Source organism: Glycine max, chromosome 14, assembly GCF_000004515.6.
Source record: "Glycine max cultivar Williams 82 chromosome 14, Glycine_max_v4.0, whole genome shotgun sequence".
Classification (NCBI taxonomy): Eukaryota; Viridiplantae; Streptophyta; class Magnoliopsida; order Fabales; family Fabaceae; genus Glycine; species Glycine max.
This window is the reverse complement of record NC_038250.2, coordinates 4,424,479-4,439,108: the sequence shown is the minus strand read 5'-3', so window position 1 is coordinate 4,439,108 and position 14,630 is coordinate 4,424,479. Positions and strand designations below refer to the sequence as shown.

Here is a 14,630-nt window from a genome sequence, read left to right as displayed (position 1 = left end):
AAAGCAAACAGGACATAGATTAATTGATAATTTACAAATTTAGGAATTATTTTTACATTTTTTTTAACTTCATGGATCAATTTGATTGATCATTAGAATTTTTAAGATTAAATTGATTGATAATTTATTTTTTAACGGTTAATCTGTCATTTTGTTAATTAATTTCATAAACCTTAACTGATAATTTCAAAAGATTAATTAAATTAGTTATTCACTCATCAATTGCTACTTCTTTTTCTCTCTTTAATCATTTGATTTTATTTTCCTCTCAAGATATAACATTCCCTAATATATTAACTAAAACTCGTTATAAATTACGTGTATAAAGATGCGAACGGCATGAATAGAGAAAATGTACGATATACAATGCCTTTACATTGTTAATTAGAAGTTAGATATCATTTAGCTCTCACCTTTCTCTTAACTTTGCCGTACCATTTAGGTAAACTTGTGACCACAATGAACACCAGAAATCACAGGGACAGTGGAAGCTGACGCGAACTTTGTATTTCAAAAGAGAGGAAAAGAGAAAATCGAACTACCCCTAAACGTCTAAATTAACCATTACTTGATTAAAAAGCGCATGCTTGGTTCAATGATTGAGCTAGTGATTAAAACAAATGATAACACGTTTTTAAGCGCCACTAGTTTTAAATTAAATCTGTTGGTTTTGGACCCTTAAGCATCTTAACGAAGATTCAATTATTTGTGATGTATGTGAAAAAAACTCATGCATGCATGGATGAAAGAGCTTAGTTTCCACACTAAAAAGTTAATTTATTTTTAAAAAATAATTATACTGTTATTTAGTTATTTGTTTTTAAAAAACATATTTAGAGTAATTTTTAATTAATTAACAATATAAAAAATTTACACTTACAGCGTATGAATTTTTTTTTTTAAAAAAAATTACATGAAGCCTCACAATGCAATGAAAGAAATTGCAACTGTCATTCTTGTTTCTTTGAACTTTTAAAATGAAAATTTTATTATTCATGGAATTAGTTGGACAAAATTGTAGGGAGTTAAAAGATGCTGAATTATATTTGACAGCAGTTGAATAGAACAACATCAATAGTAATTTAGAATACAGTAAATGACAAATATTCGTCAATATGAAATTCTGCCTCTTTGTGGAGACAACAAAGTGATAGTGGGAACCACATTTATATTTTGAGGGCTCGAGGACAATACTTCCAAAATAAGTTTTGTTTTGGAATTCAGATGCCACTAACCCACCCTCCCCAGTTCCCTTCTCTTTGACTTTGTTTTTTATTCTTTCACTTAGGTCAAAGTAAGATTTTGTGGCACTTTTCTTCAACACCAAACAAATTAATATTATGCTAAAAAAGGCTACACTATATTGAACTTGAAGCTATCCATATACTCCATATCATTTTTTTTTTGCGCGCCGCCATAATGTATACAAACAAAACCGTTTTGGTGCAAATTCAAATGTCTAAAATTGTGCAGCTTGGAGCGTTGAACCTCATAGTTACTAGTATTTTCTAGTTTTTGGAAAACCATTGTTAATTTAGTTCCCTAATTCTAGACGCGTGGAATGTTAGGTTACACAAAGCTGAAAATTGTAGGATAATAGTGTTTCGAGTCTTGATAACGCTTGGTATGCCATGTTATGTTACACAAAGTTGAAAATTGTAAGATAATAGTGTTTTGAGTGTTGCTAACACGTGCTTAGTTACTGATGAATGAATTAATAACAATTTTTTTAATAACGTGCATGTAATTGCCTAGTGTTTTATAACTAATAAATGCACACACTTTCAAATTAAATCTACAATAAATAAATAAATAAATAAAGAAATGAAGAAATAAACAAACAGATAAATAGATAAACACTTGTCCTCACAGTTTCATTGGACTTGAATGATCTAAAGAGACTTACGTACGTTGTTATTTGTATAGAAATCATGAACTTGGAAAGCAGCAAATTATGCTTAGTTTTACTTGCTGCTTAGGAATCGCATCCAATGCGAAATCCAAATATAAATATAAGATAGATACTTCATAAATGACAATTTATGATCCTTTATCTCCAATTGATAACGTGGAGACTTTGCTAAATTCTGATTTGTTCCATCAAAACCGCAGACCTGTATAATGAATTTGAGACTAGAAGTGCTAGCAGGAACTTTGAGCTCAGAAACATAGAAACAGTTTACATGTGCTACTCCAAGATACTCCTGCACAGGTTCCAATGTTGTGCTTGGATTACCATATGCTAACTTTGGTGGTTTCTCCACATACACATTGTGGTGTGAAAATGCAAGATTCTGTCCATTTTTCAGTTTCCAAGAAATTTTAACACTTAGGATCCTTGAATCTTGAGGACCAGATTTCCAATTGATGCATTCACCATTAACTAGCCAGGAAGTAGAAACTGGAAAATCTGGCTTATAGTTAGAAGTCTTGACAGTGATGTGACCAAGAACAGCAAAATAATCAGTTGAGGAAGGCACAGCATGATCAGGACCAAATGGTCTGGATTTCATGGAAGGAGCATTTGGCCTATAGCACAAAGCATGGATTCCAGTGAGAATGTAACCATTCATTTCAATTGTACCTTCATGTATAACCCATCCAGGGGCATTTCCCTTGTGCTCACTTGTTAGGACTACTTTGCTAAATTCGCTTGACAGATGATCCATTCCATGGGAAGTGAGTAGTACAGGCGTTGTTTTGTTGATGGTAGAAGTGAAGTCAAGTACAAGTCCCAATGAAGAATTGCTATCAGATTTCACCTGCATTTGTCACAGACTTCAGGTGTCAAATAGACTAAGAAAAGCGGGTACTGATAGGAATCTCAAATTGTATATGATGATTTTGGTGAACTAGTCAATTGTATATGATGATTTTGGTGAACTAGTCAGTATGTGCACTATACCATTGGTTAAGGAAAGATACATACTTCACTTCCCTTCCCTCAAATAAGTATCTAGATTTAGCTCCCTAGGAAGATAAACTATTTTTTAGTTAACTTTTATTTACACTGCTGTATTGACAGCTATTTCAGGTTAGACGAGTCTGATGGCCAGAGATGTAAAGGCATAAAATCATTGGTGCATTTGCTTTGCGAGAGTTGGTTCATGACAAAGTATTAGAGTCTCTATGACCAGAAGGTCTAAACTTCAACCTTTGCCACTATAATTTCTAATAAAAATTTGAATTTCAATGCAAAGCAAGTAAGCTTGTACATTTTTCCTAGTTCAAGCCCAAAGGGTCTTACACGAAGTGGTGTGTTGGGGATAAATTATTAGATAATCTTGGATCACATGGTCTCTATTAATCTCCCTATGATATGTTATCAAGTGGTATTAATTTTTCCTTGTAAATTGAAAATTTTGAATACACGTCATATAAAGATTAGTTGGGACCATAAACAGTGGTGGCCCTGGACCACTTTATAATTTCTCGGTCTTGAAATATACAAGTAGAAAACAATTCATGTGCCTTTAGCTAACAATTTAAGATTTTGAAAAACATGAGCATGTAACCTCCCTATCATGCTTCAAACCTGAGGATAGAGATATGTACAATCCAGCAATTTTAATAGAGGTGATAGCTTACAGAATAAATGAAGTGGATAGGCAACTTGGCTAAAATGGACTGTCCTTGAAAGATTCTTCTCTTTAAGTAAGTACCCTCTCCAAGAGATCCTTTGAATGTAATATTTCCCCCTCCACTATATGATGCTTCCTTCAAGCTACATTTTATAAGCAAGACAACATATACTTGAGAACTTATCTGAACTAGTTCTGAAATGTAGTAATTTAATACCTTGATTTAAAATAGAACAGAAAAGAAAGGAGGCATACAAAATCATGGAAGGTTGCAATACTACAAAAACTAAAAGTACATAATAATATGAGAAGTGTTTGCACACTATCAGGTCAGCCGTCAAACTCTATAAATAAGTTCCAGAAGCACATAATCGTAGCAATATGTGATACTTAATCATATTTCCAGTCTCTTGGTACCAAAATAGGTCCTCAAAATTCAATAAGGAAAGAAGGAGCCTATAATCTACACTGAATTTTCTGTGGTGAATTTTTGTATCGGAGTTAATTTTGCCAGCTATACTTCAAATAATACTATGAAATATGCAATATACACACTCTGTTGGAATTTCCAGTTAAAGAAAATTATAAAGCATTGTATGCTTTATCGCTTACTCTACAATAAGTTGAATAGAATTTGCAGTAGAATCGGCAAACTCAAGGAGTGGCTGCACACAAAAAATGAACCCAATGAAGGCATCATGATAAACAAACATGGCTATGATATATTGAATGTGATTACAGGAAAACAAGTTTGTCATTTAACATCCATTTAACAAGTAACATCACACTTAAAAAAAAAGTAACATCGACAGTGAACTTGAAGATTTGGAATAAATATTGGAGTGTTCTCAAATGATCACAATATTTTGCTTGTTATTCCAGATTAGCTTTATTAAATGGTGTTACTTGAAAACCAATCCTTAATCTCACAAATGACAAATAATCAAAAAATGGTGTGCATATGAATTTTTGCTATTCCCCGCGTTAGAAGTCCCACATTGGGAGAATTTCTTTCTTAAAAGCTTATAAAACCAAGTTTAGGAAAAATTTAAGAAGCCTTGCATTGGGCAAGCTTCTTTATTTAGTTATCCTTGTAAAAAAAAAAAAAAACTTATTTGATGTGAGACTTCTTTCTTTAGTTATCCTTGGAAAAAAAGCTTATTTGATGCGTGACTTTTGACAAAGCTTCCCTTAAAGGTTTAATGTGGCTTGGTGACCTTGTAAACTTAGGTGGTTCTTTTAAAATCATCCCAAATTTATTCATCTTTCTCTTGTATTCTTTTTTGTTAGAGAAGAAATGTAAAGAGTAAAACAATTTTCTCTATGTATAAGGTTTTTTAGTGTTTGTATCCTCCAGTTTTAAGAGTGTTGTTGTTCTCTGCCTGAATTTAGAAAGAGGTCTTGTAATCTTTTTCATGTAGTGAAAATTGTGTGCAAGTTCCTCTTGTACAATGGCCACTGAGGTTACAAAATATCAACATTATAAATAATTGAGCCAACACCAAGAAAAAATCTTTATCAGGTGCATACCTGAATGCTTTGAGAAGAAATATTGCACCAAGTAGCATCTGATACTTGGTCTCCATCAACTGAGATATGATAACCGTGTCCCTGAAAGTAACAAAGAACAGGACTTTTGAATAATACGAATACACAAGTATCTGATCTAAAAATCTATTGCTTCTCCATGATCTGATAACCAAAATAGTATCATCCAACAATAAAAAGGACGTGCAACACTTCACACACATTGTATTTAGTGAACTATGTGTAAAGCATGTCTTGAAAAGGGGTCTTAGGCTAGATTTCTAGTCACAGAAAATCGAGGGATTGATAGCCATCTCAAGTCTCAAATGCTCTCTGTTAGGATGTTCCTGCAAAGTTAGTTTATAAAAAATATCCAACCCCATATCAACCCTTTGGCCAAAATGCATTGTTTCAGCTAAAAATTTAACAAACCATTAAGGATGCCAAAGGGAAATTCTTAGGAGGTAACAAGTTAGAGATAATGATGTCAGGATAGACGTCAAAAGCCATTAAAATGAATAAAGTTTTCTGTGTACTGAGTTAAGCTAAAAAGCCTAAAGGTGAATAAAGAAAGCTCCCTCTTTTATGATGTTAAAATTTCCTAATCCACTCATGATTTGCATCTCAGAATTCACATTTTATTCTTACAATAATTATTACTGAATCAAATTAAAAAGAAATCCTATCAAATTCAACACGAGCAAAGTATCTTGGACAATTTTTAATTCATATCGGCACCAACAGGTTTCCAAATGCACCACGACACACACACAAACTAAAGTAGAGAAGTTAAGACACTTGCTCGAAAGGGGAAACAATTACAGTTCTTAACCTGATCAAAATTTGTGTAGAATGGTAGTGTTCCATGATACTTTCGCACTATACCCCAAGATTTTTCCACGAGACCCCACCAACTGCATTGCGAAGTGCATGTCCATGATTACGGTACTAATGCCAGTAACACATTCAAGGTATGATCTCTCCATCATTAACATAAAAGAAAAATGTGACAAAAAGATTGGAGGAAAAAAATTAAGACAATTTTTTCTTAAATATCCATTGACTTTTATGAGTATCTTCAAACAATTTGGGTGTTTGCTTTTGCTTTCACTTCTAGAATTTTAATGAACTCTTATTTGCTTTATGGTAAACTTGATTTGTTTCTGAATAAATTATAATGCATCAACATGGTGAACCTTGTGACATTTACCAATTCATACAAAAGCAGAAATACGGACAGCTAAACGTTACCGATTCTGAGCAGTCTTAAAATCTGGTGCTTGCTTAGTCTCGTAGACCCATCCAGGAGCAAATATTGCAGCAGAGACGTCAGCTTTTCTTATTACATCAAGAGCAACATTTGTCTGACACATTCACAATATAAAATCAGGAAAAACACTAGAAAGAACACAAATATACATCGGCTTTACCAATCTTAAACTAATACCTATCCAATATAATTTGTCTCCAAATTCTTTCAACAAGTTTATCTCCCCACAAAATTTGAACATAAAGGGATACCATAAATATATTTTAAATGCAATATTGGGGAGATGTAGTGAAAATCAGAAATGAAGCACTTTTAGGAACAGATTGCTTAGACATCTGTAAAATATGCAGTTCATGTACACCACTTGGAGTTTAGTAATTAATTTAACATAAACACTAAAACATAGTGTAGTTCATATTCAAGTGTGATGGGAAAAATTCAGTTATAATATATGATTCACTCAGGAAAATTAAACATTGAATTCCGAATGAGTTTAAAACAGGTACAATAAAACATATTTTGCAGCTATCAAATAAAAATTTGTATATCATACGATCACATACATTCCACTGTCCACCACCATATGTGCCCCTTCCAAATACGTCAATCCCCATGTACACATCAAACTTTCGATCACCAGCAACAGAAGCAGATCGCCATGGATAGTCTTCCTACATGGTATTGATAATAATAAAGTCAACTCAACAGAAAATAACAATTGGCCAAACAGCGGTCTTGCAGGAGCATGCCAAGGGATCATATAAGCAATACCTGCCATGAATAATTTGTAAATATCCCATCACATATATCAAAGAAAGACTTATTATATTCATTTAGTTCATTTTGCCACCATAGATCACCGTTAATGGTGACACTGTCATACCTGCATGATCAAGAAAGGATATAAAAAATCAATTGTTGGCACATTCCATTCAGTTAAAAAAATCACAAGAATTGTGTGGCTTCTAATGCAAACCATATCACTAGCGATCCAGTCACTGAAGAATGCATTGTTAATGATAAATGGTTGACAAACTCTTTCAAATTAGAAATCTGCTCCGGCTTCAATGTTACCTCTATATTCAACTGCAATTGAGTTTTAGTATTTGAATAATTGAAAAGAATAAAAAAAAACTGCCATGCTGCACGGTGTTAGACAATTAATTATGTATCTATTTTTAGTATAAATATGCATGATGCCCCTAATATGATTATCTTCTTAATGTAAGTTTTCTAAACTACGTATGTATCAGTGGCTACTCACAAAACTGCCAAAGCAAACACTTTTTTTTAAAAAAAAAATATAAGTTGTTACAAGCTTTATTTACAGCATAAACACTAAATTTTCCTTGTGTAATCTTCAAAATATTGTAATCTCTTTTATTTTCTTCCAAATTTATTTCCTTTTCTGTTTTTGGATCAGTTTTATGAACATGCAAGAACCATTCTAGAAGAGTAAAGGCGGTACTGTATGAGTGTACGTGCATGTGGTGCGGCTTTGCTAGGGCAGGTTATATAGTTCATCCATTGTATAATGAAATAATATAATAATATGATGTGAACAGAAACCAATTATCAACTTAGGCAAGAAACAAGAATCATTAGATATTTATATGAACCCAATAGTACAAAACAGAGATGAAAAACTGATTACCAGCCACCCGTCAAAGCCTAAATTAGCAGCAAGCTCTGCCAAATGTTTTGCATACATTTGAGCAGACTCCTTTGTTGAAAGCAGTTTATCACAAGCAGCCTTACCCTCATTCCATTCAGTGATGAAAGTCCCCAGCACCTAGGAGATCAAGGGTACAATTACAACAAAGAAAGTTCAAGTTAAAAGTTTCTTCAGTTATTCAATTAGAAACTAGTCACAATATAGGTGATGCAATGGAAATGGAATTATAGACTTATCCTGACTAAACATTTAGCAATAAATAATGTGACAAAATGAGTCTCAAACGCCAAAAACCATCATGCTTTTCCATAAAACATTAGAAAATAAGTTTGGCTAGATTCACCATCTAAGCTCTGATCAGTTAAACTAAACCAACTCTAGAAGCTTATGATTAACCTTAACCTGTTAACCAGTACCGCTTAATGCAGCTTATAAAAAAAAAGTACCGTTCATGCAAAAGAAAAAAAAATTGTCACACTTTTAAAGCTTTTAAGTGTGGTTGTAGCCAGCTCTGAGTTCTCATATTGGACAGTGAGACTATGAGAGTGTTTATTGCTGTTTCAATTTGACTCGTATTTAATTAAATTTTGTATTCTTTTAATTTGTTATTTAATTAATAAAGAAAAAGAAGGGTATTCTATATAAAATTTGTTTACATAAAAATGACAATAGACACGTACAATTGACAATGGATACTTCCTTAAACTTAATTTAATTACAGGAATTAGAAAATCAAACAAAGCAAAAAAAGAAAAAGAAAGTAAACCATTCAAATATATGTCAGCAGCCCAGCAGACTAGCTCCTGCCGAACAAATCTTGCTACAAAGATCTTTATTGGTTAAAAAAAATGTCTCCTCTACATCACCAAATTCATGAACTAACATAAACGTATCATAACAAAAAATAGAGCAAACAAAATGAATTTATTTGTAAACATTATAGTAGAAAAAATGCTTAATTATATTTTTTACCCCAAAGTTTTATGATAACATGAATTTTCCATGAATTTGGTCCTCAATTTTTTCTTTTTACAAAAAAAGTGGGTTTAGTCATTGTTTTCTAAGAATTCAGTGTGTTTTTTAAAAGGATTTTACTTGTTATACATACTTTCAGTGTAAAATTGTTTTTCTGTTAATCAATTATAATTCATGATATGTGTAAATTTTAAGATAATTAGAATAAGATTCAAACTTTTTAAAATTGTGACATTTTATAAATGATTAACAATGTAAAAAAAATTTACTCCGTCAAAACATATCAATTAAATCCATTTTAAAGTTAGAAAGTATTGAATTCACGTGATTTTCAAAATTTGAATAAATTCATCGATACATATATAACTACAAATATCTTGATTACATCTAGCAGAAAGTATAGAGATTAAAGGATTAATTTTTCTTAAATTTTGTTAGAAGTTATTTTTATGTAACTTCTTGAAAAACTGAGATACATAAGTTAATATTAGTTTATAAGAAAAGATTAATTTTTTTTTTTAAATACTTACGAAGAAATTTTGTCCGGGCAATTTAAAAGCCAAAGTGAAAATCTTTGATAAGCAACTAGTAGTTAATTATTGGTACCTTAACACCATGACGATGAGCTGTATTAGTCCAAGAAGGAGGAGGAAGAGTGACGAGATTATGAGAGAAGTAGACAAACACATCTATCAAATGCCAGTGCCATATGGCATAAGCTTCAGCATTAGTCCCTCCCTGGACCCACTTATCATCTAAGTACCCTCCAGCCATATCATGGCACACTAGTATTCTTCTACGATTTGGCAAAGGTTCAGAATACCCACTTTCAATTGGAACTGAAGCTTTGTTAAAAGGATAATGAAAGGACTCAAAGTAGGAGCGTGACTCCAACTCCTTGAGGGTCTTTATTGGATACGATATGGGCATGGAGGGTTCCTTGGGATCAAACTTGAACTCTGAATTAATGGAGTGAGACATTATTATTGTGACACAATAATATTATACGAGGTTTTGCTAGAACAAAAAACACCAAGTATATATGTTTCGAACAGTCTAAGAATATTGGCAAGTTATATATATGGACTCGAAGTAGACGAGGAACCATATACCAAGTTATCAACACGGCAACAAGTAGTCACCGTTTACTCGCATTGACTTCACTTGGCAAGTGGAAAACGTACATTTTAAAGTGAATATGCATTGAGTATTGCCTAATCTATCTATCTTTTACTTTTTTTTATTTTTACTTGTGCATCCAGAATTGAATATTCCTTTACTTTTTTTTTTTAACAAAGGGGGCCAAACGCCCAATAAAACACAAACACAAATACACAGCAGTTACACTACACTGTGCAACACTGCCACAATCTGTAACTAAACTCCCTTCATCCACAATATTTGTATTCCTATCACTTAATACAATCCTTCCCATTTGGTAAATACTAAATACCATTCGTGAAGTATATATTTTTAAAACTGCACTCCCCTCAAACCCAAAAACAGTGAATCATCTCGGTTTGGACCTCAAACATTCAATTGGGTTTAATAATATCCACACTGCTAAAGGGTACCAGAACCCCTTCCGTCCTCAAACAAATCCTGAACCTACACCTCCTTTTGTCTGAATATCATTTTATTCCTCCCTTTGGGAAACATAGGAACCACACTTTGGAAAACCACTCGCACTCATAAAACAAGTGATTAGTGATCTCTATCATTTTCATTTTTAATTACTTATCAATTAATAAAGTTACACTTACAGTATATGATTTTTTTTATAAAAAAAATACACGAAGCTTCACAATGCAATGAGAGAAATTGCAACTCTCGTTGTTCCTTCTTTTGGACTTTTAAATTGAAAATTTCAGTATTCATGTAATTAGATGGGTAAAGTTGTAGGGAGTTAAAAGATGCTGAATTATGTATTACAGCAGTTGATCACAGAACAAATTAAACCAATAGTAAATGACAAATATGTGCCAATCTGAAATTGTGCTTCTTTGTGGAGACAAAGGAAAGTGATGGTAGATAGGAATCCCATTTATATTTTGAGGGCTCGAGGACAACATTACCAAAAGAAACTTTGTTTTGGAATTCACATGCCTTCATGCCACTAACCCATCTTCTTTCGGTTCATTTCTCTTTGACTTTGCTTTTTAATATTTCACTTATTTAAGTCAAAGTAAGATTTTCTGGCACTTTGCTTCAACACCAAACAAATTAACATTATGCACAAAAAAGGCTACACTATATTGAACTTGAAGCTATCCATATATATATAATCTACTAATTATTTTTGCGCGCTGCCATATATGTATACAAACAAAACCGTTTTGGTGTAAATTCAAATGTTTAAAATTGCGAAGCTTGGAGCGTTGAACCTCATAGTTACTACTCTTTGGGAAACCATTGCTAATTTAGTCCCCTAATTTAGTCTTTTTAAACATGTCTTTTTTTTCCATCCGTAAACATCAAAAACATTATAAATAAATTTATAATAATTCATGCACCTTACTCAATCAAATGAGATAGATTTCCTTAACTTTCTAAACCTGCATAAATACTAGTTAATGAATTAATAATGAAAAGTTTTTATCACAAGTTATGTTAGGATACATAATAATATCTTTTGATAAAACTTCTTACATTTTACAAGTATTTTAATACTAATTTATATTTTTCTAGCATGACACCCTTTATCCTGATATACATATTTATATGATAAAATACATAGAAATGTGAAATTACATAAAATGATTTTATTCAATAAACAGAAAGGAATTCACTTGAATAGAAAGATCACATTCGCGTTAATTACCAAATTAAAAATTTATCAATTAAGAATATGGAAACATCTCCAACCCAAAACAAGGTTGTTTAAGTTTACAAACGAACTTAAGTTAAGCATCAACATAAAATAAAGTAAAATAACATGTTCGGAACATTATGCAAGTAAAACATTATGCAACATGTAACATCACTTGTCCTAGAATTTAATTACAAATAACATTTTATGCCTTCACGATTAATCACATATTCAACATAACACATCTCAAATACAATACCGCATCTCACACTTACACAATTCATTACACACCATCACATAACAAGTCATAATGATCATTACACAGGCGTTATGCAATAAATATACTAATATTCAATCATATATGCAATGCAGTACCATGTCAGTGAAAAACTTCATCGGACACCTAGGAGTACATGACAAAAAAGGCAACACACTTGTAAGTCAGGTCATTTTCACTAGGTAAAATCATAGGGAGACCAGTCAGGGTCATGCTGTTTTGCGAGAATGTTCCAATCATGTGTTGGATCGGCACAAGCTTAAAGGAGTATTCAAATTGAGTGTATTTACCCTTAAGCCCTAAACTCCGAAGAGTCTGTTAGGGCCTCTCCCTCTTGATTCAGGTTCAACTTAGAATATATTTTAACACGTATACTCTATCTATGAACTATACACAACACACGACTCCTCAATTGTTCTCAAAATAATTTTAATTTGTCATGCCTTAAAGTGATTAAATTCGTCAAGTTCCCACAGTGGATCCCCTCACAATACTCGTCACGCATTAACTCATCATTCTTAAAAGGTCTTATAGTCATCTGATTGTACGATTCATAGCTCACAATTCAATACACACAACATTTCAATACATGTATGATCTCACAATTTAGCACATACTCAACTTGTCATTTACACACGGTTAATCATACTTTCATAATTCTAAGACATCTTGTTGTCACGCCTCATGTATCATATACATATCACACAGTAATAATATTAATATGTGATATTCATATGACTAATCATCTCATTAAAACAAACATTTAAAATTATATATGTGTCATTGGAGTTTGAACTATACAATATACACAACTACTCTTACTTTCAAAATCATTTTAATTCGTCACACCCCAAAATGATTCAACTCATCGGGTTCCCATAGTGAATCCTATCAGAATACTCGTTGTGCATTAACTCATCGCCCTTAAAGGGTCTTACAGATGTCTGAATGTGTAGTTCATGACTCAATTCAATGCGTACAAAATCTCAATACAGATATATCTTACAACTCAACATATACTCAATTTATCACGTACACCCAATTTCAATCACAATGTTATAATCTTAACGCAACATGTTATCACACCTCATGAATCATATAAACATCACACACAATATTAATATTTACATAGCACAAAACATGTATATATTAAATCGAACCATATTATTTTCAATTAAAAAGAGTTGATAAATAATTAAACTAAAAATGCATTAAAAGTATTTATCATTGAATCTTAATATATTAATTTCCTTCAATTTAATTTTATTATTTGAACTATTAATTCCTAATTTATTTTAACAATTCATATACATATATGTGTTATAATTATCAACACTTAATATGCTTATGAGATCAAAACATAACAAAGGACGTTTCCAACTATTTAATTCTCGTGATAATCTAGTAAATCTTGTCCAAAACACAAACAAATTATACAAAAATGTTTCTCACAATATGGGGAGTAAAACCATTCAAACAATTTCACATAATCATATCAAAATCAAAGGAATCAAAATCATAAGTTCAAAAATATGAAAACACCAAGAACACTTAATTTTATCAACCAATTTGCATTAGGGTATCAATTGACCTGTCAAGCATAACAATCTCATGATTATAATCATGAAGGTAGAATTACAATACAGTAAACATTTCAAAATAAGCCCTAATTTGATCTTCTAAGGATCTTTACACATGTTCATTATAACCCCAATTGCGATAAAATCATCCTTTACCTCTAAGTGGACTCACATGTGTAGTTTGACAGTGATAACGATGTCTCTAGTAGTTTCCTAAAATTCCTCAAGCTTTTTCTTTGATTGTTCTGCTAAGATTTCCAAGCATTAGAGAGAAGAAGAAGAGATTGAAGTCTTAATTTCACTATCTTTGTGCGAGGGAGATTTATCTATCTACAAACATTATTTCGCAAATTCCAATGGTGAGAATGTGCAAAAATGAGTTCCTAATGTGGTGTCCGAATTTTAGGATGATCCAAAAGTTAACGAGTCTAAAATTGTAGTTTAACGGTGACAGATTTGAGTATATATGAAAAAAAGAGAAAGTTTTAGAAGAAGAAGAAGAGAGAATAAATTTGGGAGAAAAAGAAAGTTAGAAACATAATAAATGTAAAAATTGACTAATATGTTTCTATTTAAAGTTAAAATAATCAGAGCCTATTATTTAATCTATTTTTTTATTTTATAAAAAAACTTTATTTTACTCTTTTATTGAATAAATAATCAATTAAAATATCCATTTATTTTTTAAAACACCATTTTACTCTATTTATTTTCTAATATTATGAAACTCTTATTTTAATTAACAAAAATCATTTTTCTCTCATTGATATAATTTCTAAAAACTCTATTAATTATTAAATAAAACTCTTTTTATTTATTTTACGAAAAACTGAATGTTACAGCTAGAGTTTTAAAAATTATAACTAGAAAATGCGCCTCACTTTCTGACTAAATCTACAAATAAAAAAATAAAAAGCACTTGCCTTCACATTTTAA

At 31.6% G+C, this 14,630-nt stretch overlaps 1 protein-coding gene across 1 annotated transcript; it reads right to left on the bottom strand.

Moving 5' to 3' along the window:
- Window positions 1-1,825: 1,825 nt before the first annotated feature.
- Window positions 1,826-10,157, bottom strand: LOC100812235 (cytosolic endo-beta-N-acetylglucosaminidase 1). Its single transcript, XM_003545171.5, has 11 exons — window positions 9,635-10,157; window positions 8,033-8,170; window positions 7,355-7,464; window positions 7,150-7,261; window positions 6,942-7,049; window positions 6,360-6,472; window positions 5,941-6,022; window positions 5,112-5,192; window positions 4,194-4,246; window positions 3,589-3,724; window positions 1,826-2,762 (listed from the first exon to the last, which is right to left on the bottom strand). Exons 1-11 carry the CDS (start codon window positions 10,007-10,009, stop codon window positions 1,965-1,967), a joined length of 2,106 nt encoding a protein of 701 aa, XP_003545219.1. The 5' UTR covers window positions 10,010-10,157; the 3' UTR covers window positions 1,826-1,964.
- Window positions 10,158-14,630: the final 4,473 nt, after the last annotated feature.